Below are 27,531 nucleotides of genomic sequence, written 5' to 3'. Positions count from 1 at the left end.
GACCCGACCCTGCAGCGACACATCACGGGCAGGAAAGCCAGCCCTCGCCATGGCCACCACAGTCCCGCCGGCAGGCTGGGGCTGCAGGGGGCTTGGAGCAGCCTCAAGCTCAGCCCTGTGACCTTCAGGATGCCCAGGAAGCTGCTGCCTCCCACCTGCTACTCCATGCAGCCCCCAGCCCCCAGGGGCAATAAACAATTGCTTGAGTTAATTGCTTGGGGCTGCCTTGGGCTCTCCAGCGCATCTGCAGGATGAGGCCACAGCAAGTGCAGCCCCAGCAGCCCCCGGCCACAGAAGGGGAGCTGCTCAGGGCCATGGAGGGTTCAAGCCCAGAGTGTGGATGCTGGCCAGGGGTCCCACTCCCCCTGAGGCCCTGCCAGCCACAGCCACCCGGCCCCTGTCCCATGCCCAGCCCGGTGCAGATTTCACCAAGGCTGCATGTTTTCGGCAGACACAGAAGCTAGAAAACATGACCAGTGCCAAGGCAGGCCATGGGTGAGGGGGACAGACCTTCCTCCCCCACAGCTCTCCTGAGGCCATGGGAGGGCAGAGCACTCCTCATCCTCCAGGGCAACCAAGGACCATCACATGGGGCTGAGCTGTACTTCTGGCCCTGTTAATTAATAAGCAATTAACTCAAGGCTAAGCTGGGCAGCAGCTGGTCCCACCTGGGGCAGCCCGCGGCCCATAACCCAGGGCTGGATGGGGACGATGGGGGCCAGGGAACAGCCCCACCGCTCCCTCCTGGGCTCGGGGACACCAGGAAGGGAACCGTGCCTAAGGGGTTGGTAGGGTGCCTGGCTTGGCTTTGTTCCAGCGCAGCCAAAAATTAAAAGCCTCCTTGTCCAGGCAGGCAGCCCACAGCTCTCCCCTTGCAGCCCCCTCTCCTCCGTCCAGCAGCTCCTGCGGCACCGCACATCGTTTGTCACTCCGACAGGTTCAAACAAATCCGGCTGGGATTAATTAGGCTCTGTCTTCGTTTCCTCCAGCGCTTCGCAGGGGCCAGGCTGCGGAAGGCGGCGGGGAGGCAGCAGACAGGCGGGCAGGCTCTGGCAAGCAGGGACTGGCTAATCGGGCGAGGGGGGGAAAGCGAGCAGGATCCCCCTCTTCCCCCCCAAATCCCTGCGCCATCGCTAACGCAGCCGGCGCTGGATGCTGTCCCGGGAACAGGAGGCTGCGGGCAGCTGTGCAGCGTGGCCAGATCCAGGACTAGACAGCTGCTGCCACCTCGTGCACGGAGGGCTGCTCCCACCCACCCCCCCGTCCTCCCCAAAGCCCCCCAAAGATGGGCCCAAAAGCCCCCAAAGGCAGATGGGGCCCCCGGGGGGAGGACTGGATCATGCCAGGGAGGAGAGAAACAGGCAACAACCAGCAAGTAAAACCAGAGCCCCCCGTTTATTAGCAGTTGGTTCAACAGGACTTTACACCAGCGCCCGGGAGCCCCTCCCAGTGTAACCCCTCCGAGGGGCAAAGGGCATGTGCAGCCCCCCACGGCCCCACGCACAGCTACAGGGGCTGCTGCAAAAATAACCGGGTGGGAACACCCGCTGCCAGCGGGGACCCTCTGTCACCCAGGGCATAACACTGCATCCCCCCACGCCGTCTGGGCCCCGCACCGGTGGCGAAGGAGGCATCCAGGGTACCGTGTCCACCTCCTGTGGCAACCACTGCCATCCCACGCCCTGCGGAGCAGCTCCAGCCAAGGGGAAATTTGGGCCTTTATCCCAGTAAACCCGTGATGGCCCAGTCTCATCTGCCAGCCCTGGCAGCAAAACCCAGGGGACAGGACGGAGCGCGGGAGCGGCAGAGCCAGGGCTGCAGCTCTGCACGGCACCACCGGTATAGACGCATCTATGGCTGGGAAACCGTCCCACGTTTCCCCACTGACCTTCGTCCACGTCACATGTAACAACCGAATCGACCACGTAAAACCCTCGGGGTCTAGGTACAAATTCTGGTACCGAAGAAAAACAACACCCTGCAAAATGGGAACCAAATGACACCACCCCCACCCTCCCCTGCACCCCAACATTATTAAAATACTTTCACTTTTAATATTCAAGAGGTTTGAAGTTCTCAGCATCCTTCTGATTGCCATTATCCCAACGTCTGCCCTGTCCCCGAGGGTTGGCTCAGCTCCATGCCAGGGGACGCCGGGCACCGCTCAGCTTTACCACAGGAAACACCACGCGTGTACAAGGTTGCAGGGTGGGCTTGGGGGGACAGGAGTGCACTGGGGGCAGCACACCAGCCCCTTCTCCTGCTTGGCCAGTGGAGCAAGAGGTTGAGGAGCTTGAAAACTAATGGAGATGACAAAAGAAATTGTGCCTGAGTCTCTGAAAGAAAAATCCACCTTGTTTGCAGCTTTTCCAAGTAAGCATCAGGGGAATCCAGCAAACTCTCCTGTTTTCTGTCATGGAGCTGATGGCAGGAGTGGGCCTGGGTCCCTCTGTGCCTTGGGTCTCCACCAGATCCATTCCTCTGCTCCAGCTCAGCAAAGTCACCTCCAGTGTGCGCAGAGACGCTCCTCCACCCTTGGATCAGGAGGTGAGGGACGGCTCTGCTGCTGCCCGTGGGCCCAGAGGAGTTGGAGCCCATTTTGGGCAAAGAAAGGGGGAATTTGTGCCACTTCCCCATGTCAGAGCAAGGCGGGAAGGGACCTCGCCAACAGGCCCAGGGATTAAAAAGGAAAAATAAAATGGAAGAGAAATGGGTGCGGGGTAGGCGGAGAGGTGACAGGGCAGGGACAGCAGCATCAGGCTGCTGCTTAGGCAGCCTCTTGGCGCAGCCATCCACTCCCGGGGGTCTGCTCCCGGGGGTCCCCTCCAAGACGGCGGCCAGGTATTGCTGAGGAAGGTCCCGCCGGCTGCAGGGGCTGGCCCCGCTCAGGGATTGCTGGGCGGGCGGTGGGCAGCAGCTACCTGGTGCTCTGCAGCTCCTCCCGCAGCCAGGTGGGCAGCGTCTGCCCCATTTTGTACAGGAGCTTGGAGAGCTCGATGTTATGGTCCCTGTAATAGTCCCGCAGGAAGGTGCGTGACTGCAATGGGAGAACAGAGAGAAGGGTCAGGGGGACCAGCTCTGAGCCCACCGCCCCGGCATGGCCCCTTGCCCCGCCTCGGGACCATCCCAGGAGGCTTTCCGCATACTCACATCTGAATCCATCTCAGGGTACTTCCTCCCTTTGCTCTTTCCCAAGCATTTTGTTTTCCCTCCATCCAGAAGCTGACACCAGAATCCTTTCTTTGGATCAAACCTGTGAAGTGAGAGCTCTGCCTCGCTCCTCTTGCCCCTGCACGCCTTCCACAGGCAACCACACTGCCCAACAAGCCCTGCTGCTGCTCAGCCCTGCTCAGGGCCGCTTCTCCACCTCTTTTTAATCCGCAGCCCAGCTAACATCTCATTATCGACCCCCTGGCACAACAGGCTCCCCGTGAAGCCGCACAATAAGCAGCCCGCCAAGGTTCATTCGTCACCACACTGCCCTGCTGAGGGAGCACAGGCGTCTGTGTGGGTTCATTATTTTCTGTGGCACCTTTGGCCCTGGATGCCCTCAAGAGCCTCACAGCACCTGGGTGCAGACTCAGAGCAGCTACATATACAAGCAAGCCTGCACAGAGGTAAATTAATATTTTTCTAGGAGCTCTGGAGACTCTTGCTTCCCCTGGTGGACTCTAATGTTTGGAAGGTTCTGAGCAAGGTGACACCTGCAGAGGTGCCACACAGCCAGCAGCAAGAACTGCTCTCTGCATTGCGTGCACGAGGAGCCAAGGTGTCAGGGCTCAACACTGTCACGTGTGGCACAAATGCAGCCCTGAACTGCAACAGAGTTGCTCCTGGGCTGCCCAGAATGACACCACTGTCCCCACCGTGGTGTCTGGACAAGCACAGCAAAGTGGGGTGCTTGCTGAATGGTATTTCTGACTGCAGCTACCCCAGTGTAGGTCACAGCAACGGGGAGCTGCTGTTCCAGCCTCAGGTGAAACCCTGGTCTCATCAAAACCAGCAGCAGCTCTGCGGTGAGCCCCAGTGCTGGGGGCTGCCCCAGGCAACCCACCGCCCCAGGAGCAATGCCAGGTTGGAGGAAGAAGTTTGGGAAAGGACTCACGCCAGGGTCTTGTGATAATCAATGAAGTTGGTCACACCGAGGAATTTCTGGACCGTCTCCATCACTTTGGCGGGTTCCGTTCGGAGCAGCTTGCCGTCCAGGACCAGGATCTGCAAGGAGCAAAGCAGGGCAGTGAGGTGCCACTGGCTCCCAGCCCTGCTCTCCTGGGGCACAATGATGCCCTCGCCACACTTTTTGCCATCATGGAACGAAATGTGCCACCAGCCCGCACAGGGTCCACTTTTGAATGCTAACGTGCCCCAGCGTTCACTTACACTGTGTGCTGGAAAATGAAATGCAAATAAAAGCCAGAGCCAGGATCCATCCAGGATAACATCAAAGCTTCAACTCAGGGCTGCCCAACCCACAGCCAGCCAGGACTGCATTATAGCAATTCCCCCAGCAGAAGACAACTAATAGGGTTCATAAGGTTAAATGACGGTGGAAAAATCATTCAGGGACCGAGCCCGTATACTGCCAGCAGTGCTGCACTGTGCCGGTCACAGCAGGGCTGGCATCCAGCTGCCATTTCCCCTGCAGACAGTTCAAACCACGGGCAGCTTTGCCTGCCACTTTTGTTCTGCTTCAATGCCGCAGCAGCACCAGACAGAGCAGCCCTGCAGGGGTCTGTGGCCAGGAGTGGCAGGCGAGTGGTGGGTGCCCCTGTAGAGCCACCCACCGCCCTCCACTCCACGGCTCCCTTTCAACCCTGTTTTGCCAAAGGACTGGCACAAGGACATCTTCATGCATCGCCCATTACCAACCTCATTCAGCCAGGGCTTCCTTCTTGCACAGTATATCCCCTCTGCCCCTTCTCGGAGTACTGTCACCCTTCCCCTGTGGTTTTTAGGGTATAAGAGCAGCAGCTCCCACGCGAGCACCCTCACAGCTGACTTTGGACCCAAGCTCTCTTCCCCCTGCATCCCTGGGTGAGGGGGGCTCCCCAGGGGTGCTGCCGCTGTAGGAGTGGGGCGCTCCCATCCCTACCTGGTTGGCATGGTAGCTGTTCAGCCAGCGCTCGATGTGGGTGGCGTACCAGCCTGGCACCAGGCAGCGATTCTGCAGGGTCCGGAGCCTTGGAGCAGCCTCGGGTCCCGCCGTGATCACCTCATGGAAGGTGTATTTCAGGGCAACTGGGTCATCGTGAGCTCGCTGGTGCTGTCAGGCAGGAGCAAGGCAGGTTTGTTCCTGGGGCAAGCCAAATCCTGGGCTGCCCACAAGGCTCCCAGGCCACCATGCCACATCCTCACGCATCTTGTTCAGCCAAAAAGCGTGGTGTCCACAGCCATCCCACCTCCCAAACCAAGCTGATGGAGGGAAACCCTTTGCCCCAAGGATCCAAGCTGGGGGACAGGCAGAGATGGGCGGCTCACCTGATACCAGGAGTAGGCTCGATCTGCAGGATTGATGAGGATGGTGATGACTTTGGCCTTGGAGAGCAGGGCCGCAGCTCGCCGGGGAGCCACTTCAGAGTCAAAGTAGTTGGCACTTTTCTCGAAGTAGAAGTCAGAGGTGGTGTTGGAGGGGATGGGGAAGAACTCCATGTACCTGGGGGAGGCACACTGTCAGGCAGGCGCTACCAGATGTCCCTGGCACCCACCCTTGCAGGTGACATCTCAGACACTGTACCAAGCACTAAACCTGCAGAGTCCCTCCAGGTCTGACATGCTGCCTGGGGCTTCACAACCCCCTCAAGCCATTCTGGAGGGCCAGACCTCACTAGATTCCCCAGGCAGACCCTGAAACCAGGGGGCAGCAGATGCACACAAGTCTGGCTTTTCTGCCAAGGGCACTTCTGAGTCCTGGCAAGCGGCCTTTGCCTTATGGACAACATCTCGGGGATAAGCCATGGTGGTACGATGGCCTGAAGGCACAGGGCAAAGCCTGTGTGGGATTCATCCAACCTTGCAGCACCCAGGTGCCCTCCACCAAGAGCCCGGCAGTTACAAGGCCAACGGGAAACCCCACAGCACCGCTGCTCCTGTTCCTGAAGAAACTGGTGCTCCCAGCTCAGCCCCTGCAACACGAAGACCTACCAGTCAATGCCCTTGTGATAGTTGTGTCCGTTGAAGAACTGTATCTCCTCGAAGGTCTCCGAGCTGGGGTAGTTGCTGCTCAGGTCCGGGTGCATCCCCAAGAAGAGATAAAGGGCAGTTGTTCCTTCAGACAGACAGAAAGCGAGAGCTGACTTGGGCCAAACCTCCCTCCAAGCTCTGCGTCAGGGCAGGAGGGCTGAGAGAGGCTCTCTGGGGTGTGGAGGGGACTTGGCAAGTCCCCCAGCATGCTCACAGCACCGAGGGTGAAGGGAAGCACCTGTTTTTTGAGGCCCAATTATGAGAAGCTTTGGGAATCGGTCACAGGTCTTTTCTTTGGACCAAATGTCTTTGTGACGTTTGTCTTCACAGGGATCCTGAAACGCAGGAGGGAGTATTAGAGACAGGGCAGCCCCAATGGGACCGTGCACCACTGCTCAGCCCCCTCCAACCTGAGCAGACACACAGGGAGGCCACACTGCTCAGCGGGCAGGGCCAAGACCAGGCTTATCTCCACATCTACGGGGCAAACTTTCCTGGCACTGCCCGCAGAACCACAGAGAGGTGAAAAACTGCTGCTTACGCAGGTGATCAGAGGGAAATCCAGGTTGGAAGGGACCCGAGTAGCTCAGAGGAGGGCCAGCTATACCCCACGTCCCTCTCCCAGCACAAGAAACAGGGCTGCTCTGCCCATTCTAGGCACGGAGGGTACCTGCCACAGAGGGTCCTTCTCCTCGGAGAAGATCTGGAAGTATTTCTGTGCCAGTTGCACGGGTGGTAACGTCTGCAGCTTCAAGTTGGTCCAAGAGTTGAGGAAGCGGACCAGGTGCTTGAAGGTGTACAAGCCCAGGCGGTCGTTGCCATAATTGGACAGATGGGTCATGAAGATGCTGATCTGAAGCAGAGAGGACAGAGCAGGGATTAGCAGAGCCTCACCTGGCAGCTGTCCCATGCAAACGGCTCCCACCCTGGCTGAGGACATCAGGGACAACTCCCACAGCAGCGCTGGGGGACAGCTCTGCAAGCGATGCCTGTCCACCTGTCCCCGGGCAGCTGGACAGCAGGACTCACAGGGTTAAGGAGCACGGTCAGGAACAGTTCACCCCCATTGATGATTTTGTCCAGCTCACTGGAGCCACCGGGGTATTCGTTGTAGAAAATGGTGTGCGTGAAGAGGCCACAGGTTTGCCGGGGGAGTACCTGGGATAGAAGAAAGATACAGATGGAGCAGGCACAGGAGCCAGGACAATGAAACAGCCACACAGCCTCTTCCAGGCATCTAGGTCTGGATCCCCTTCTCCTCCCAAACGAAAAGGGGGTCCTCAACCCCTCTGAGGTCAGGACCGCTCCACTGCCCCTCACCACCTCCGACTTGAACACTGCTATCCACAAGGGCTGGAGGTGGACAGATGGAGAAGCCAAAAATTGTCCTCACACAAGCTTCCTCTATGCAGGATGAGCAGAGGGCACAGCTCCCTTAAATCAAATAATCTGAGCTGCCCAGAAATCACCCACTGAGGTTCTGGGGTTTGGTGGGGGGAGGCAAGAGGAGAGAAGAACCAGAGATAAAGCCTGGCCACATACCATGATGCCATTGTGGATGAAGCCACGGCGATAGCGAGCAGGTTTCAGGTGGGGGTACTCCTCCGTGCTCGTCACTTTGATTGACCAAACCTGCTTCCAAGCTTCGTACAACTGCACATGGACAGGGTACACGCCCGAGTGGTGGGGGGCCACGGCATACCCCATGTCAGTGGGGATGCCGTGCTCCTGCAGAGAAGAGAGCAGGGAGTGGGTGATGGTGGAGACCCCAGAACCACAACATCCCAAAGCAAGCTCTCCCCATGGGACTGCCCGTTCCAAACTACAAATTGTTTATTTGTGCCTCTGGAGAGCAACCAGGGCAGGGCTGTGCCCACACATCATCTCCTAAAACCAGGGCTGTCTCCATGAAAAGGAGCCCCGGAGCAGACATGCCCGGTGGGCAATCCCTCCTCTGCTTCACAAGGACCATCCTCATCCCTGCCAGTTCTGCTGTCACCAACAAAACAGCAGCAGCAAAGCTCTTCTGTGGAGAACGAGAAGATATATCCATACAGAACGGCGAAGTGGTTTGTATCAGTAGATACAAAACTTCCTGGAAATTCTGAGCTGGACAACCGCCCTTCCCAAGTAGGAATGGTCTGATCTCTCTCTAATCAAGCAACTCTAATTACCAAACAAGGCATTCAAGTTAGCCTGAAGATCCCTCTCTTAGGCCACAGGATCCAATTATTATTACTGGGCCTGGCTTTACTCATTTGGATTCAAGACAGCTGTGAGCAAACCAGTCAATCCCAGTATGACCCATTCTCAACGCTGGCTTTATCAAGACACGTGAAGGACAGTCCAAGAGGGTGGACAACCCCTTACCAAACTGAAGGCCAGAGCCTGCCCTTATAACAAAACACGTCCCCAACAGCTCAGCCTGCAGAGGGAGTTTCCATCAGCCAAAGCCTCCCAGCACATGGCCCCAGCTCCAGGATCCTGCGCCACTGCCCAGCACAGCATGAAACCACACCTGGCTGAGCACCCAACCCGCACCCCCCTGGACTGGGCTGCCGCTCCCTCCACGGTGCCGGGCCAGGGGAGCACAGCTGCAATGCACACATGACGTCTCCCCTCGAACAGGCAGCAGGGCAGCTCCCCGCCACAGCAGCGAGTTGGCTGGTGCAGGTAAATCCTTCTGCTCCAGGTACTAGAGTATAAATGAATTTACCCGTCTGGCTGCAACATGGGCGACATGACTTAAAGTCACCACGTCCCTTTGGTCCAGCAAGCAGAGACCATCACCCGGGTCCCCTGGCAAGACTCTTCACCACCCTTCTCCCATCCTCCCCCCACCATGAGCACCCCCACCGGCGGCATCTTACTCACGACAGCGAATTTCTTGTTTAAGGTCATCTGCTCAGCAAGAACCGACTGGTTGTGGAAGAGGTGAGGCTGCATGTGGCTCCACATGTGGGGGAACCACCAGAACTCCCTCACGTAGGAGAGCAGCAGGTCATCGCCTTCGTCCTCGGCATCGGTACCTGGGGGCACAACGCTCGCCGTCGCCACTGGGCATGCAGAGCCACACGCAAGCAGTCGGGGCAGAGGGAGGGGGAGCCCCTCTCAGTGATCGAGTGATGGGGAGCAGCAGGGTGGGATGCCTGAGGACCCTCCCGCAGCCCCGATGTTGGCCCCTCTGAGCACTGGTTTGTGTCCCAACACCAGCCATATGCCACAAACACACAAAGCGATGCCCTCGTTCTCCTCACCCGTGTGGAAGAATTTCCCTGAGTATCCCAAGTTGAAGGTGAAGTTCGGGATGTGGGTGCGCAGCTCATTCTGTGTGTCAAACAGCGCCTGAGAGAGTGAGAGAGCAAGCAAGATGTCCTCAGCATCTGGCCGCAGGGATGGCTGCCATGCCAGGGCGAGGACCCGTGCTCCCAAGAGCTTTGCAGGGGACCAGGGGATACTCTGGGGGCAGCAAAGCTCATCCCTGGAGCATCCCAGAGCAGGCACAAGTGCCCAGCCCCACACGTCCCCTGCCCACCCAGCCAGGACGTCACAGCCGCACCTTGACATCTTCCACCTTCATGCGCGTGCCCTCCTTGCCCACAAAGATGTCATCAATGTCCACCAGGATGTAGCGGTCGAGGGGCAGGGAGAGCCTCTTGCCTGTCAGGAAGGAGACAGAGTCCACGAAGACCAGCTTGTGCAGCCAGAAGTTGAGGTTGTTGCCGAAGAGCACCCTCTGGATGCCATCGTGGAGGCCCAGGTCCTGCATCACGGTGGTGTGCAGCGCTGCGTCTACACTCATGTGCGGGATGGATTCGGCCGACTTGGTTTTGGCCAAGAGGACAGGCTCGTAAGTGGAGTGGTTGGACTGGAAGACAGTCCAGTCCTCCCCGGGGAGCACGCCTTTCTCCACCTCGCTGGGGCGTGTGATGTACAGCAAGGGTGACTTGGGGTTGATGCTGCAGTCCTTCAGCGCCAGGTTGGAGTGGAGGAAGAGGGGGAAGCCCTTCAACTGGGCACTCAGCAGGCTGTTCTCATTGGCCTGCATGGGGGAGAAGAGGGCTAGAGGAGACGGGACACTGGGGACGAGTGCCCAGACTGGCTGAACGGGCAGGGGCTCACCAGGGGCACCAACAGCCACGGCAAGGGGCAATGTGGCTCACCACCCGCACTGACCCGGCTGCCGGATTTCCCTCCTCCCTCTCCCGAGCATGGGGTGCCCTCGTCCCCCTCTCATGCTCAATCCTGCTCGTATCCAACACGCAAAGCGCCCTGGGGCCACAAGCCCTGGGCAAGACAAGGGCAGGGGAGTACAGAGCAAAATACCTGCTCATGCTTTTGGCGAACGCCAGCAAGGGTCGCTGCTGGGAAACAGGATGCTAAAAGCAACTGGCCTGACCCCAGAGGTGTGGGTTTAGTCCCAGAACACCCAGGGGCCACACAGCCCTTCCACAGGGAGAGGGCTAAGACAGTGCCTCTGCTAGAAGCCCATGCCCCATGCCAGGCTGTGGGCCAGCTCCACACCAACTCAGGCTGCTTGCAGAAAGCAAGGGGAAGGCAAAGTCCCTCCAAGGCAGCAAGACCCCAGAACCCCCTGCTCTGGCCTGGCCGGGCCACGCGGCCTCAGTTCACTCTGGACACCCCATTACCTTGAAGAAGCCGATGATGCCCACACCGTACTCCACACAGTACTTGTCCAGCAGCTCCCGATTCCAGGCGTCCAGGTTGACATACTTGAGGATGTTCTCATAGATGATGAGTGCAAAGCGTCCCCGGTCCTTGTCGGTCAGCGTGGGCATGTCCCCCTTCCCCGGGGCAATCTCCGTCCTGTATTTGAAGCGGCTCGACTCCAAAATGGCCACGATCTCCTGGCCCAGCTGGGAGTAGAGGCTCTCCACGAAGACCAGCACCAAGGGGTCTGTGCGGGAGGAGTCAGCCACCTTGAGGGTCTTCAGTGGCAGCAAGCGGGAAGGGGCAACCTTGGGCTCGTCGCAGTCCGGCCCTGCCACGTCCCCAGAGGGCTCCAAGCCCCTTTTCCACCCATATAAATAATACGCAGAGACAAAAACACTGAGCAGGCATAAGGCAAAGAGCACGAGCAACACCACCTGCGGAGAGAGCTGCCAGATACCCCGCCGGGCCCTGGCCAGCACAGTCATCCTTGCATCCGCAGGGCGAGCTGGGGCCCCTCTCCCCTGCCCGCCCCGTCCTCTTGCGAGCCCCGGGGAGGGGAAGAAGCAACTACCCAAGCAAAAAAAATAGCTAAAATAAAATCGAATACTACTAATAAATTAAAAATACTAGCAGGCCGCCTGTGCAGACTCTCTCCCCTCCAGCAGTCTGGCGTCCCTCGCCGTCCGCTTCATGTCACCATGGCAGACGCACCGAGAGTCCCCTTGCCGAGCCGAAATCCCTGTGGTGGTGCCGGTGGGAGCAGCAGCAGCCCCACGGCCTCAGTGCGGGGAGGGGGCGGCGGGCGGCCTCGGCACAGCTTGCGGTGGGTGCATGGGCATGGCAGCTCCCTGGGGCGCCCTGGTCCCCCCGCTCCACACGGCACCCTGCGAGAGAGAGGAGGGATGAGCGGGGAGGGACAGCGTTGGTACCAACACCACCACTTTCATCCACGCCAACACGGCGGTCCTGGCAGATCCCTCGGCGAGCTCGCTGGCATGCCAGGGCTTGCTGCAAGAGCGCTGTGAGCTCCTGACAATGCCAGGGATGGGGCGGGAGTGCAGCACGTGCTGTGGGACCCCAGCTGTGGCCTGTGCCTGGGGCATGGCAGCATCACCAGGGTGCTCCGGAGGGGAGCTCCCAGTCCCCCACGAGTCCCAGTCACACCGAGCAGCCGGAGAAGCAGCCCTGCTCCTCCTGTTTGCCCAGCGGGAGCCAGGCTGCAGTGGGGAGAACAGGGGTGTGGGGGCTGTGAGCCCTGCATCACCCAGCCTGGCTGCCAGCGAGGGACATGGGCTGCCAGCCAGCCAGGCGGCATGAGGCCAAGCTGGGAGCCACCAGCCAAGGTCACCGAGACGGGCATGTGGGAGTGCCCACGTGGAGCTGAAGGGACCTTGGGAATATTCTACCCTTCCCTGTGAAAGGTTCATTTAAAAGAAAAGAAAGAAAAAAAATAAAAAGATGGGCACTGCTTGCCAGGAGGTGAAGCCACCCAGGGCAGGTCACTGATGTAGCCAGTGTGTTTAAGGAAAAAAAGAAAAAAGCGTTGGCACAGCAGCTCACAGCACTGTCCTCAAACTCACCACCAGCCCCGGAGACAAGGGCAGGAGTCCCTGCTCCTCCGCTGGCACCGTGGCCGAGTACCTGCCCTACAGACATCAGCCGGGGCATGTAACGGGATTAAACGTGGCTGGCTGAACGGTACCGTGGATTACAGGCTAGGGCTTGGCAGTGTAATCCTGTCATCCTTGCCCTTCCCTGTAGTAAGCCCCACTCCAGGCCCCGCTTCCCAACCCTGCCAGCATGGCACTGCTTCACCCAGGCCGCCGTGCACACCACCGGCAGCCAGTCTCCATCACCATCTCTGCCGCTCGCTGGCAACCCCCGCTGCCAGCTGTGCCAGGCACAGTGGAGCACCTGGTTTTATTGATTTGCAATTTATCTTTATGCACATGGATGATCTCCAGGCAGGACCAAAAGAGGATGCGCCTTTGCTCCTCAGCCCCCTTAGGTGTGCCCTGTCTCCGCTCACTCCTTCCCCCCCTCCAGTGGGCTTGGACCTTCATCATCCCCAGGATAACACCCCAGCTGGGCTTTCAGGGCAGGGTGCTTCTCCAGGTCTGAAACAAGCAGCACACGTGGACGCTGAATTTAGGGATGTGCCTGTGCAGAGGGAGGCTCCCCTGACTGGGTACCATCCTTAGTGATGCAGAGAGCCGGGACCACGTTATCAAGCATCTTAGCCATGCCATCCTGCTCCCCTTCCGTTTTTTTTTCATCTTTCAGGAGTGGTGGGTGCTGGCAGCCGCATTCCCATGCTGATGGGCAGGCAAGTGACAACCAGTGGGTTTGATGCCAAGTGCTGGAGCCAGAGGCTGATGGGCCGGGACCCTGTGTCCATCACTGCACCACCCTCCAAGAGACCGAGCAGACAGCAACAGGGCCCCACACCTACATCACTTGCCATTGCCAAGGGGGCTTTGTTAGTCCATCCTCTTCTGAGAGCTTTTAATTACAGTACTTAATAATCAGGCTTCGGAGACAGCATTTCTGGGCAGATGCTGGCTGACTCTCCCCAAGGAGGGAGGCTGCTGCATCAAAACACAAAGGCAACACCTGCCTGGGCGGGGGCAGCACCAGACCCCCAGAGCAGCCAGGTGGGAGCAGGGACTGGGGCAGGCAGCATCCCGCCCCACAAACCTGCCACCGAGGCAGAAAGCAGGCAGGAATCCTGCCCTGCTGGCTCGCTGCCAGAGCAAACCCTCCATGGCAAGGATGCTGAGGGATTCAGGGTGATGCTGTGGGGTGGGGATGCTCCTACTCAGGGCTTTCCCCGTGCAAGTGGGTGCTGGCTGCACACTGCCCAGCAAACCCCTGCACAGCCCCGCAGTAGTGGGAGAGCCGACAGCTCCACGCCAGAGAAGGTTTAGGTCCAAGAGCACAAAAGAGTTCTCAACAACAACAGCTTTTCTAAAAAAAAAAAAAAAAGGGAAACAGGATGGTAAAATAGAAAAAAAAATAACACACAAGAGCTGGCAGGGTGAGAGCCAGGGTCAAACTTCTTTTTAATGTGATTTTTAGAGCTGCTCAGGTGGCTTTTAAAACCACAGTGGTTATTTAAAAGGCAACAGCTGGAAATGTCAGCACCAGTATCACATGTGGACCTCAGGCTCCCAGAAACACCATACAGCACCGGCAGGCTCCCATCACACAGACGGCTGCTCAGCCACAGCCGCACATCAAGGACCACAGAAGAAAAAGCCCCAGAAAACGCTCTTTGGTAGGTTTCTGAGCAAAGCCCTGGCCCAGGCTCCACTAGAGAGGAGGCTCCGTGAGGAGGCTTAGACACAACACTCTTAATCTGGCTGCCCTGACAAACACAATCAGCATCCAAGCGGCTTCCCTGGCACAGCTGGGAGCCCGGAGCACCCTGCAGGGCCGGATCTGACCCCAGGGCACGCAGGGAACATAACGGATGGCTGGGGAAGCCCTTTACTATATCAGCACTTCAAATCTAAGACAGCTGCAGGAAGAAGGGGAAAATGGTTGAAAAGCTTTTCTAAATCCACCCCCCAGTGCAGTTTGGGGGCTGCAGTTTCCCCTGGCCAGAGTTATTGGCCACAAACACTCCCCAGGGAACCACTGCATCCCAGAAAGCCAGAGGGGCACAGGAGGGGATAAGAGAGGATGAAACCATCTCTGTCAGTGGCTTTCAGCGCTCTTCCTTTAACCTCCGGTGGAATTTTGCAGGGATGCAATGGGAGGATTAAATATAAGCAAGGAAGTGCAAGCAGATCCGGAGGAGAGGGAAGGGCTGGCAGTCCCAGCAGACAACCACAGCAGGATTTGATTTATTGGGGGTTGCAATAGGTCTGGCCACAGGTGCAAGCAGTGAAGATCAGGCAGTTCACAAGTCCTGGCTGTCAGATAAATCAAGTGTCCCAACCCCATGGCCCAGGGATGGGAGGTAAGCTCAAAACCGCAGATGTGACACGGCAAGAAATTGCTCATGTATCTCCCACACATCACTTTGGAAAGGGCTGCGAGGGAGGGAGCAAGCATCCACCTCCATGAAGAAGGGACCCCAAGACCCTGCATGCACAAGGACCCCAAACCCTGACTCCAGGAGCTCACAGGCCCCCAAGATTCAGCCCATAGAGACTGGGCCATGTCTTAAACACCACAGCCAGATGGGTTATCTGGCTCCTCTTCCACTGGCACCCTTCGGGTGGGCACCCCTCTCCTCACCCCCTCATCGCCACAGAAGAGCCCCCCACGCCAGCACCGCTGGGTAATCACCTTGTCCCAGCCACACCATCTCTACTTCTCCACCATGTAAGCCAGCCCTGGGGGTTAAGCCTGGATGGAGGAGGATTTAGAGGCAGGATGCTAAGCTGCATCGCCCAGCTCAGCGATTTGCAACCACTTCTGCTCGCTCCAATGCTTCCCTTCCCGTATCTGACCGCCACAGGGGATACGGCTGGCTCAGCCCCACTGACGCATCTGCTCTGTCTCCCACTTGCACATTTGATGGCAAAAGGCTACTGGAAGGTCTAAGTTCAGCCAGGCCAGGACCCAGGTCTGCAGTGGGGTGACAGCACTCAGCCCACCATGCCTGCTGTCTCCCATACCTCGTGCATCCTCAGCAATCATTAACTGGTGCCCTGCAGCCCCAGGAATCACAACTACCTGTAAAAGACGCACAAAAGGCAGCTGAATTATTATTAATAGGTTTAAGTTCCCTCTAGAGGGAATCCCCTTCACTCTGCAGGTAATATTTAGAGGGCTGCAGGTCTAAAACCACTGAGCTAAGCACATCCTTAGAGAAGAGATTAATGCCACCATATTATTCGAGACAACTGTGAGCTTAAGACAGGGGAGCTTGCTTTGAAAATGAAAAAATAACTGGCATGAAAAACCTGCCTTTAAACACCTGTCTCTGCACCGCTGCCTTTATCAACACTGAACGGCAGCGGTCCCAACTGCAACTGGAAATATCTGCAAAGAGCTAGGAGTACTGCACGGGAGAAGAGCCATCACAAGGCACAAAGGACCACTGCCTGCCCCTGTCCCCATCACCTCCCACCCCAGCCAGGGTTGGATCCGCCGGCCAGAGAAGGCACAATCAGGAGGCGATGAACTCCTTTGCTTCAGTGCATGGTGATGTGATGATGCACACTGGTATCAAAGCACAGGAGGCAGAAGGTCACAGCCCCCTGTGCATCCCACAGAGATGCTCAAGGAGGGACTGAAACCCTGCACCAGAGGGGATCTTCATCCCAGCTGCCCAGGGAGAGGAACCCAGCACAAAAGCTCCAACCGCTGCAAAACTGTGGAATTCTACTGGCAACCCCACTTACTGGTAGCCAGGGCAAGCCTTTAGGATGGGCCCAGAGACACAGACAGAGGGATGAGCTGCATGGACACCCAGCTGCCTCCTGCCAGGCTGCAAACCCAGGGTGTCCGGGCAGGGGAGAGGGATGTGGAGCAGACAGAGAGGGGAAAACGAGCAGAAGGACAGAAACAAGCAGAAGTGAGCTCGTCCTGGCCACGCGTTCTCACTGAGGCCGCCCGCGCGGTTTTGTAGTGCCAGATAAGGAGCGTCTTAGCCGTAGATTATACGGGCTGCTTAAGCACTTTGCAGACAGTAGTTACAATATGCCAGGGAGAACACCCTGCTGCTGTCAGGGGGACAGACACAGCACCGCTTTCCTAAGGACACTGGCATTTCCCCGGTGCCCTAAAGGTGCAAAATTAAAGGAGGACAACAGCAGCCCGGGCAGCTGCCCTTGGGATAGGCAGGGACAGGCAGCCACTGGCACTACTCCCACCCCAAACCCACCCAGCTTGGCTTCTCCCTTCTGTGCATAGGCTGGACAGGAGGAAACACGGGGGAGTATCAGGAAAATTTATCCCAAAATTATTCAAGGTCTAGAGCATTTGCACCCCAGAAGGAATTCGGCAGGAAAATCCTCTTTTTCTCAGCACTTTTCTAAAGATCTCACTTATAAAGCCTGGCCAGAACTGAGCAATCAGAGCATCCACCTGGACTGCTGCTGCTGAACCAAGTTTCCCCTCAACACCTCGCTCCCTTCTGGAAATAAACCTCCGGCTCCGGCTGCCCACCACCTGCCTCCTGTGCGAAAGAAACCAAGGCGAGCGATGAGCCCAGTGAAAGCCATCAAAGATGTTCACTTAAAAAAAGTTATTTTTGGCCAAAGCACCTAGCTCTGGAAAAGATGTTTTTCACCCAGAAGGCCGTGCTAGCACTTCAGTTTTACTGGAAAAGATAAAAGTAATGTTTTTCTCAAGTTTTCTTCAAAAAACCAATCATGAAAATGGTCCTTTCCCTGCAAAGGGATGGAAAGGAAGGTTCGGTGTGCAGCAAATCGCTGCAAACATTTGCTGAATTTTTAGGGGAGAAAAACCTTAAACCGATGGAAAAAAAAAACCCACCCAAACTCCCAAAGAACTGGGTGATGTTTCTGGAAGCCCGTGATTAAAACTTCTTCTATGGCAGAGCAGCTGGCAAGCCCAACTGGCAGGGCTTTTAAGACCAGCTCTAGCAAACCCCACATCACAAGCCCACTCCCCAGGTACTGCCCCTGCTAACCCCCAGCCCTGAGGTGCTGCAGCCCCCTGCCAGTGAGGCTGTACAGGGGAACCCCCTGTGGAGGCCACCCCATTTCTGATCCTTGGGCACTGGTGGCTGCCACCCTCCCTTGTCTTCAGCACCCTGATCTGGAAAAGCACCTCTCCGCGCTCCCACACGTCTGTCTCAAACACCTGCATGAAATCAGCCTCCTCAGTAAACTAGGCCAGCAATTAGCAGCAGTCATTAGCTTTCCTGTGCCCAAGGGATGCTGGGCTGGGCAGCTGACCCCCTGGCACCAACGCTCCCCAACACCATCCCAACCAAACCTGACACCCCAGGGCCAGGTTACGGTTCGGGTCATGCCACTGCCTCTCAAAAAAACAAGCTGGAGCCCTTCACAGGTGACTCCTCATGGATATTTTTTGCCCTTGAAACCTCAGGAACAGCCTCGCTCCAGAGGAAGCGGAGCTGGGGGAATTCTCCCAAACCTTAATTGAAAGAGGCGCTTAACGAGGAGAGTTTCTTTTGTCTGTTAATTGAAACAGGTTCTTACTGACAAAACTCTCCACGAATTTTAAGTGGGTTCGCAGGAGGGGAAAAATCCACTCAATGAATTGGGTTTTCCTGCTTTGAAATGTGCCGTGTAGGTCCCTGCGGCTCTCCAAACGCCTGAGAGCCTTTTGGGATAAGCAGGGCCTGAATCCCAAGCATTTTAAAATGGAAAAGGGCAAGGGGAAAATAATCTCCCCGTGAGTTTTTATAATTCACTGGAGCAACAGCCAGCACTCTCGCCAGCAGGTTGCATGAGAACTCCTACCCAAAAAACCACACTGACTGAAAATCCCTCAACGCCATGGCTCTGACACTTTGGCCAGATTTTCCCAGCAGAGATGCTGATCCTGCCATGAGTGTGAGGGTGATGCTGGACTGGAGAGCTGCGGGGCAACAGCGATTTCCCCTGCCAGCCACGGCAGCACTGCGAGCCCCACGGGACAGGCCAGCTGCTTCATTTTCTTGACAGCTTCCCATTACAGGGAATTTGAAGTCAGTAGGAGAGCAGATTCACCCCACCACAGAAGAACTGCCAGCTGTACTGGGGAGCGGAGGCTGCCCTGCCAAGTGCCAACTCGGCCCCAAAATGGCACTTTTGCAAAGCAGCATCCATAAAACCACAGCATGAACCAGCTCACGGAGGGCAACCAACCCCCTGGTGCCTGCATTCAGGAGAAATCCCTGCAAGGACGGAGCACTGCACAAGCTGCCCCCTCCTCCCAGGGGCTCCTGAGGATGCTCCTGCCAGACCACATCCATCCTGCCTGATGTCCCAAAGCTTTGCTGAGCCACAGTCGACCTCTGCTTCCCTGCAGTCTCCCAGGACAGACCCTCCTGGGAGCCCAGTGCACCCACGGGGCTGGGTGCTTGCAGCCAGTATTGAATTATAAGTCAGGTAAGTGCCTGCCATGAGCGTAGTTGTGCTCCAGCAACAGCTCCTGGGCTGGCAGGTCCTTTCGGGAAGGGCCAGGCAGCACACGCTGACGCATGGGTGGGATGCTCCCGGGGCCGGCACGCTCCAAGGTCATGGCCAGGCCAGGCGGAGGTCAGATCTTTTATTAGGCCAATGGACACTGCTGGAAAAAACGACACATCTTGGACGCGCAGGCATTCCTCGAGCCCAAGAGCACATCTGTTTTTTCCTAAAGGCATTAGTTAGGCTAATAAAAGACATTTCTTCTGCACGCAAACTTTGACACCCTTAAAAAAAGCACCAGAGGCTGCAATGCCGGCCAGTCCAGGGGAAATGCAGAGAGCAGGAACAGGCGCAGAGCACAGGAGACACTCGCAAGATCTGTTTTGTTTTCACCCTCTAAGACACTGCTGGTAAAGCCCATACTTGCCCCCTGCAAGCACAGCATCAGGGCTGCTGGCACCCAAGCTGCCTCTTGCCTCCCCTATTTCCAGATCCACATCTGAGCTTGCACGAACCAAGCAGCATGTCCACAGGAAGCCTGTTGCTTTAGTTTACCTGCTCCCAGGCTACATCAGCCCTGTCCTCTCCTCCTCCTCTGCAGGGCTCCAAGCAAAGCAAACGCTCAAGGAACCAACCTCTGATGCCCCACCAGCACCTCCATTCCAGCACCACACTGCCTGCCCCACTCCCCTGCCCCCAGCTCATGCTTTCAGCCAGTGAGAGTTAATAAACCACCGGTAACATGTGCCGCTCCCACCGGTCAGTTGGGCCAGGGGACTGCACCACTCTTGGCCTCTCTAACTGGGTACATTCCCCACTCAGGTAGGCTCCCACATCCCCACCCAGCCATCAGGCAAAGCATCCCCATCCTGGGTACCACACACAGCCTCCTTCCCTCCTGGCCCCAATCCCACTCTCGGACATAAATCCATGAGGCCAGCAGTGCACCAGCACAGCCAAGGGATGAATCAAGGCTGCTCGAGGAGATGTAAAATGGCCTGAGCCATATGTTTAGACTTCAGGCATCGATAGAATTTTGCAGCCGTATTTCAGGATTGTGCCATTAACACTTTTTAATGCATCCCTTTTTTTTAAGCTGATAACACCACTTCAGGCTCCAAGCCCTGGGGCTGCAGGGCTGTATAAGGCTGTGAAGAAGCAGACTGTGCTCAGGACAGAGGGGGGATCATCGGCGAGATGCTGTCAAGTAGCTGGAAAGCATTTTTTTTTTGCTGAGGCCAAGGCACGGGAGGCAGAGCCAAGGTAGCAGCAGGCCACCCTGAGGAGCTGGGACAGCCTAGGGGCTGTCATCCTTCCAGACCATACGCAGAGCCATCAGGCAAGTCACACATCTCCCCATGCAGCAGTGGGAGCTGAGAGGGATACCCCTCGCCGTACATCCAACCCTCAACATGCCCAAGCCCAGACAGACAGAAAACACTTCTTCCCTGCTTTACGTCAGCAATGAGATTTCCAAGATATTTTGGGCTCCCTGGCAGAAGGGGCACAATAGGGAAGAGCCCCTGGGAGAGAGTCTCAGTATCCCAAGACAACCTGCATCTCCTTGGCTTTGGATCAGGCCAGCAGGAGGGCTGAACTCCAGGCATCCCCTCACATAAATACCCAGGCAGCTCCTCCCAGGATACCCCACATTTCAGTATCTCTGGACCTTCCTAAACCCCTCCAGAAAGGCTCATGCCACCTGAAGGTAGCACCGAGGATCTTGTCCTCTTCCCCAGACAGAGCTGCAGCAGGGTCCCACTGCTTTTGGGGAAGACGCAGCAACCAAGGTGCTCCCAACCCCAGCCACCTCACCACCCAGCCGGCAGTCACGTGGGGGATTTACGGCTTAATATTGATTCGTCTTCTGCAAGCTCTGCCATTACAGTCGGTGGCTTTTGCAACAACATGAATCATAAGCTACAGGCCGCCTTCTCCCCGTGTCCGCACCGTGTGACTCACCGAGCCCTTCCAGGGATCCTGGCACGAGTGCTGCCCTGCTACTCCACACCTGGGGACAGGAACAGAGGGCAGGTGCAGCGGGCACCATCTCCCATGGGCACTTGGGGACTGAGTTGTCACAGCCCCCAAGGTTTGTGAGGTGGTCTCCAAGAAAGCATCACGCTTACCTTCCACCCGGGTCCTCCTTCCCCCGTCTCAGGCTTCAAAGCCACCAGCACACAGATGCCAATGGCACACTGTATAAATGCGCTTTGGCCAAAAATAGGCAAGGAAGCCAAGGGCAGTCCTGAGGTCCTAAGTGCCTTCAAGAGCAGGGCTGGAAACATCGGTGAGATAGGCTGGGAATCCTAGTCCTCCACGGCCACAAAACAACCGCAAGGTATAGAAGCTTAATATTTTACTTCTCTCTCTGTCTTGAGCCCCAACCTCATTCTAGCAGGCTCTACCTCAACACCCAAAACCCAACAACTCAATAAGGTACATCTAGAAGGTAGAATTCCACACAAAAAAAAAAAAAAAAAAATTTAAGCAAAGCCCTCCATAACCCTGTCCCGGAGTACAAACAGCCAAGAGAGCAGCTCCATTTTCAGTGCCCAGCCAGAAGCCCCTGAAATGGGGCATTTGGTGGGACCACAGCCCTCTGTCCCCGGGCCAGGCACCTGGAGATGCTCCCAGAATCAAACCTAGTTATAAAAGCCTGCAGGTGGAGAGGGGCAGGCAGTGCTGGTGACACTGCAGCAGTGACATGCTCGGCCACACCATACTTCACAGTAACACGCTACTGAAAAAAACATTAATCATTCCCGCTTCATTCCAGCCCAGTTTTTGACTTGTGAGCTGTCTTTTTTCTTCTGTTTAAATTACCACCAACAGTGCATTAAATAGTCCTGTTCTAGAGCACTGACAGCACCGTATAGAAAGAAAAGTGGGAAAAAACCCAAACCAGCCTGTAATAAAGTCTGCCTGGCTGGGATGGGTTTTCCATCCCCACCCAAACACAACCAGACCAGACCCGCCACCTTCCCAAAGGCACAGGAAGCGGGAAAAGCTTCATGTGTGTGAGCTTTCCCGTCAGCGCCCATGCCCCGTGCTGTCGGCTCCAGGTTGGAAGGGAGGAATGTGGGGGCTGCAGCTGGCGGCACGGCATGGCACACACCAGGGCTGGGTGAGATGACCATGGCAGGTAGCTTGGGGACCAGCAGGACAGTAATGTGGGAGGTCCTGGCTTCCCCATACCCATGCACGGATGCTCCAGACACAGAGGGGTGTTGTGAAACACAAGCTTTGCCTTCACCGTCCTTGCCAAAAAGGAACACCAATATAGGTGAAGGGAAGATGCTCGGCCATCCCGCCAGAGGCCAGCAAAGTTGAAGAGTTTTTTCCTGCACATAAAGCCCTCCACGTTTTTTCTATTGTTTAATTTCCTTCTTCTCCACCCACGGCAAGTTCACTCAGAAGCAAGGAACTTATTTCCTATTGAATTCATCCTGGTTGTTTTATTTGGAAAAGGACAACTTCCTCGGCCGTGGTCCCCATGCACAGCCGAAAGGAGCAAGCACGGGGCTGCCTGTCTCCTCATCTGCGCCAGCCCAGCCCCGGTAAAAAACACTCTCGAGATCAGAGTAACAAAGATGCTGCTTTGCTGCAGGACGAGCTGCTGTTTCAAGGATGTCGGTGACAAAGGGGCATTGCAAGGCACCGGCTTCCCAACCCTGCGAGCACCGGTAGCGGGAAGAAGAGCAGCCCCATGGCGTGCTGCGGCAGCAGCCGGCTGGGACCGCGGGAAGGGAGAGCCCCGGCGCTGGGATGCGATCGCGGTGCTGGGAGCAAGCGCCAGCCTCGATGGGAAGCAAAGCCTTGCAAGCGATGCCGAAAGGTGGCCGAGCTGGCAGCCGCACCGCCGGGCATCACCGGCTGCCACTGTCGGCAGGGGACAGGCTGCTGTGCAGCGCTGGAGGCAAAACCCCAAAGACCTGGGGGGAAACCATCAATACAGCCAGGCAGGAGAGGCCCGGGAGCTCAGCGTGGCGGGGTGCGCGCCAGGACCTGTTCCAGAGGGGCGACAAGGTGCCTCACGGGGACTCCAGCCAGCAGGCGGGCGCCACGGAACCGGCCCTCCGGCTTCCCCCAGCCCTTCGCTGTCTGTAACCGGTCCCCCGCGCCCCCTGGCCCAGCCCGGGGCCGCCGCAGGCCTCGAACCCGCGTCCCGGGCGCCCGCCGCAGCCCGGCCTCGCCCCCCCGGCGGCCCCGCCCGCTGCCCCGCGCCGCGCTGGGATGCCCGGGCAGCGGCGGGGAGGGCACCCCCGTGCCGCCCTCCCGAGCCCCCCGAGCCGCACAGCCGAGGGGGGCGGCGGGGGCACGCGGCGGGGCGGGGGTGCCCGAGCCGAGGGCTCGCGGGGCTGCCCGGGCCGAGGTGGGCTCCTGCGCCGGACCCCTGGCTCTGTCGCCCCGGGCAGGCCCCGCCGGAGCCCCGGCGCCGGCCGGCTCCTCCCGAGGGGCACCGGGAGCGCCGCAGCGACCTGCCGAGGGGACGGGAGGGGCGGCACGGGGAGAGAGCCGCCGTGCCCGGGGGGGGCTGGGGTGGCGACAAGGGCGGCGGGGCCCGGTTCCCCCGGCCCAGCTCCCAGCCCGGCCCGGCGGCGGTGCGAGGCCCGGCGGGTCCCGGCCCGCGCTGCCGCCGCCCTTTGTCTGCGCCGCCGCCTCCCGCCCCGCTCGGCCCGTACCTGCCCGCCCGGCCGGGCCCGCGCCGCGCCGCTCCGCCAGGCCGCCACCGCCGCCCGCTCCGCTCCGCTCGGCTCGGCTCAGCTCGGCTCCGCCGGGCCCGGCCCCGCTCGGCGCGTCCCGCCCGCCGCCCCGGCCAGGCGCCGCCCCCTGCCGCCCCCCGCCAGGCCCCGGCCCGGCAGCGCCGCCCCGGGGCCCGCGCTGGGCTCCCCGCCCGGGCGGCGGCGGGGGCTGGTGGAGCGGGGCTGGGGAGGGCGGGATGGCGGCGGCATCCCCGTGGCCGGCGGGCCCGGCCCCGCCCGGGGCTGCCCTTCCCCACAGCCCCCGCCTAACACAGCCCCTCGGCCCCGCGACCAGAGCGCAGCCCGGAGCCGGTAATCTCCCGACGGGAGGGCTCTGATGCCCCCGGGCCTGGGGCGCGAGCGCGGATGCCCGGCGGCGCTCCCACCGGGTCCCTGCTCCCGCGGCTGTTCCCCGGGGCGAGCGCGGCGGGGTGTCCCGAAGGGAGAGGCCCAGGTAGCCTGTTGGGTGTAACTGGGGTGTCAGGCTGATGCCTCCCGCGGAGCCCTTTCATCTTGCTCCCGGAAGGTGTGCACCCTTCGCTTCAGCTCTTCGAAGCCAGTTAAGCCTGAGCTTGTCCCCATCCTCCTCTCCACCCGCAGGACCCGGGTGTGTTTTCCGAGTGCCCGTACATCACCTCGGTTCAGCTATTCCACCCTGACCCCAAGAAAAGCTCAAGGTACGCGTCTGAGTCACGGCCTGGCTGCCCCCCGACTTGCATGCACACACACAAAATTCCCTTCATTCCTCAGAGAGGGGAAAAACGAGCTTAACGCGGCTCAGCTGCTCTCCTCCTGCCCCTGCCCTCCCTGCGGAGGCTGCCAGGGGCTCTGCCGGCGTGCGGAGACACGCTCGGGTCCAGGGAGGGGAGCCCACGTCAGCTGCCAGCAAGAGCTGCCTGGCTCCGGCTCACCACCTGCATGAGAAGGGATGCTCGGAGGAGACCCTGCCAGATTTCACGTCCAGCCCGCAGGGATGAGATGTGGCAGCAGGTCTGCTGGGTTTGGGTTTGGGTTTAGTGGCGTGCTCTGGGAGAGCTTCCCACTCAACGGGAGTCGAGGAAGCAATTTCAATCAAATGCAACGGGCAGATAAAAAGAAAAGAAGAAAGGAAATCGTAGGGAAGGAGCACAAAGAATTACAGACAATTATGGCTGCAAATTTTCTAACACACTGAAGCACTCATTGAAGTTAAGACTTTTTATCCTTAAACATTTGCTTCCCTCACAAGCCTTTTCTCTGAAGATTTCTGAGTATCTTGCCTACGCCAAAGTTACTTGAAAGCTCAGAAAACAAAAAGGGACAAACAGGAAGTTTTTCAACTGCAAACTGCTGTGAAGGGTATTAAAGAGATTTTTTTTCAGCCTTAAATGATTTGCAAACTCAGCCTGAAAATATATCTCCACCGGGAACACTTTCTGAGGCCATGCTAACCTCCGTCAGAGTTTTAGCAGAGGAGACTCATGCACAAATCACTGAGCAAAAAGCCAGCAATGAGTAATCAAAGGCACGCACTAAACTCTGAGGACAATCTGCAGAATCCACAATCTCCAGCGGTAAAGTTTTCCACTTAATAATTACTTCGGAGAAAAAGGAATTTGTTGAATTCTTGGTCTGGCATTTGCTAATAGTTTTTTGGTTTTTTTTAAAGAATGACCTACTCATTTGAAACAGAAGGCTGCTCAGAAAGGCATTGGTATTTATTAATGCCAGCTCTACTATTTTACATGAGTATCAGGTAGCTTTTTTTTTGCTTTTTTTCCCGCTATCTTCTGTTTGCAAACACAAAGGAAACCAGTTCCTTTCCTGCATGCTTTAACTTACAGGCTCTTCTTCAGTGCATCTGTCGGATAGAAGTTCAGTGGCTTTCCTCCGCGTTGTCTCCAATTTATTAATCAACACTTTCAGCTCCCTGCTGAGTTACAGCCAAATTATGGTCCCCTTGAAGTCCATGGCAGCACTTCCACTGACTTCATTAGGACCAGAAACCGGCTCTTGAAGTCTCTGCCAATTCCTTAAGTGCTTTAACTTCAGTGTTGGAGATTTCTTTTATAATCTTCTTACGCCTGTTTCTGACACATCATTTTACATGTGTGCATGCACAAACTGCCTTTCTGAAACTAAAACCAGCCTTAAAAGCAATAGGAAAAGCTGCTTTTTTTCTTCTTTTTTTCTCCTTTTTTTTTTTTTTTTTTTACCTGTGAATGGCTGCATTCAGGGTCCTGAATTTCTCTTTTCCAGGGCTACTAGAGGAAAGATCCCATTCTGAGGGACCTGGAACTGAGAACCCTGACCGCAGACCCCGCTCTGTACCACGCAGACAGCAAGGGCTCAGCCTGCAGGGAGAGTTTTGGCCTCTTCCAGCTCCAGTTTCTGTTTCAAGGCCACCAGTAAGGCCACTGGTCTGATGGATCATGGGAACAAGATGCAGACACGAAAGTGGTATTTGCGCGCCAAACATTCCTCCTCGCAGGAAGCCTGGAGCCAGGGCCTTCGCAGGTCAGGCCAGTCACTAGCCACTGACCTCTCTCAGCCAGGACCAGTTTACACCAAGGCCAAAGCCCCGGCAGGAGAAGAGGTCGAGATCAGTGTTTCCATTTGCCTTCGCTCTCAGGCTCCCTTTTTGTTTAGTCACTGGCTGAGTTACGAAATCTGCTTGCAGCGTCACTGTGTCTGTGGGTTTCCCATGGGCTGGAGAGGCTATTACTAAGGAGCAGCTGGAATCTTAATTACCCATTAAGGAACTAAATCTGGGGGATTTCTCAAAGCAAATACATATCATCTCTGGCACTGACCCCACCGTGGCCTGAGCATCCTTCCTGGCCTGGCTGGAGGACGCAGCCCTTGCAGCCCCTGTGAGTGCCTCCCTTCTCACTCATCCCAGCCTGGGAAGGTCCTCAGCTCTGTACTCGGCTGCTGGGGCAGCCCGGCCACAGCTGGCACTCGAGCCCCAGGAACATTCCGCAGGGCAGGCAGTTCCCTTGTAGACATGCAAGTACTGGTGCAAAGCGAAGCAAAAAGGAAAAAATTTGTGGGGAGTGGAGAAAGCCTCATCCAGCACAGAGCCTGGAGGGACTGGGAGCAGCTTGCCTCCCAGCTGCTTCAGGACTGAGGGCAGCACTGGGTTTTGAACTGCTGGGTTGATTTATTATTTTTTTTGGAAGCTTAACTGGTGATTTTAGCCTGTTACCCCATAAGTGGAGGCTTGCCTGTTTCCTTGCCTCTGGCTTGCATCTGTCCCAGGGGAACATCTGTAGGCTGGCGCAAGCCTCGCAGAGGATCATTGCAGCCTGCCCTGCACATGTAGCTTCTCGGGGAGGAATCCACCCTGCCCGGCTCAGGCTGCCTGCGCACCCTTCACCCTTCCCACAGCTCCTTCTCAGATGGGTCACCCACAGCCACCATGGCACACGTGGCCTAATGCAGGCCGACCTTGCAGCACTTGCCTGCTGGTAACTCCTTCCTTCCCCTTTCCTTCAAATCAGGCCAAGGCCAGCCAGCGTCACTGGAGCCCCCGGCTGGAATTACAGCAGTCCCGCCAATGTATATTTTAAAAGCCTCTCCTTCAATGTTTAAACAGGAAGGTTCCTGACACAGTGGCAAACCACGAATGAAGAGAGGAGCAGGTGAGGGTTGCCCGTGAGGTCAAGACAGGCTTTATGGCGACACCCGTGAGCGCAGAGAGCTTTCCTGGGAGAGAAGGCCAGTACAGGGGGGTGCAGGCGAGCAGGGGGCCTTGCCAACCCAACCGCTTCTCCCAGGTGGCAGCTGAGAGGTTTGCATCCTGGAGGGACCAGGGATGCTCAGCCAGAGAAAGGAAAAAGTACCGTGAAAGATATCAGCCTTGCTAGGCACGTGGATCCTCCCCCAAAAAC

At 57.4% G+C, this 27,531-nt stretch overlaps 1 protein-coding gene across 1 annotated transcript; it reads right to left on the bottom strand.

Moving 5' to 3' along the window:
* Positions 1 to 1,376: 1,376 nt before the first annotated feature.
* On the bottom strand, positions 1,377 to 23,651 carry NDST1 (N-deacetylase and N-sulfotransferase 1). Its single transcript, XM_037397149.1, has 15 exons — positions 23,600 to 23,651; positions 10,830 to 11,738; positions 9,740 to 10,222; positions 9,438 to 9,525; positions 9,055 to 9,209; positions 7,723 to 7,908; positions 7,210 to 7,338; positions 6,851 to 7,033; positions 6,419 to 6,515; positions 6,142 to 6,265; positions 5,479 to 5,653; positions 5,093 to 5,263; positions 4,106 to 4,215; positions 3,151 to 3,253; positions 1,377 to 3,037 (listed from the first exon to the last, which is right to left on the bottom strand). The coding sequence occupies exons 2-15, from the start codon at positions 11,337 to 11,339 to the stop codon at positions 2,918 to 2,920; spliced, it is 2,634 nt and encodes an 877-aa protein (XP_037253046.1). The 5' UTR covers positions 11,340 to 11,738; positions 23,600 to 23,651; the 3' UTR covers positions 1,377 to 2,917.
* Positions 23,652 to 27,531: the final 3,880 nt, after the last annotated feature.

The sequence above is a fragment of the Falco rusticolus genome, chromosome 8, assembly GCF_015220075.1.
Source record: "Falco rusticolus isolate bFalRus1 chromosome 8, bFalRus1.pri, whole genome shotgun sequence".
In the NCBI taxonomy this organism is placed as follows: domain Eukaryota; kingdom Metazoa; phylum Chordata; class Aves; order Falconiformes; family Falconidae; genus Falco; species Falco rusticolus.
The sequence above is the reverse complement of the archived record's forward strand: the minus strand, read 5'-3'. Positions and strand labels throughout refer to the sequence as shown.

Bases quoted from the DNA above. Each gene is read 5' to 3' on its own strand.
- NDST1 (XM_037397149.1), bottom strand. From the start codon at position 11,339: ATGACTGTGCTGGCCAGGGCCCGGCGGGGTATCTGGCAGCTCTCTCCG. The intron at 10,223-10,829 runs GTAATGGGGTGT...TCCCCCATGCAG, and splicing joins GCATCATCGGCTTCTTCAAG to GCCAATGAGAACAGCCTGCT. The intron at 9,210-9,437 runs GTGAGGAGAACG...TTGTGCCCCCAG, and splicing joins AGGGAAATTCTTCCACACGG to GTACCGATGCCGAGGACGAA.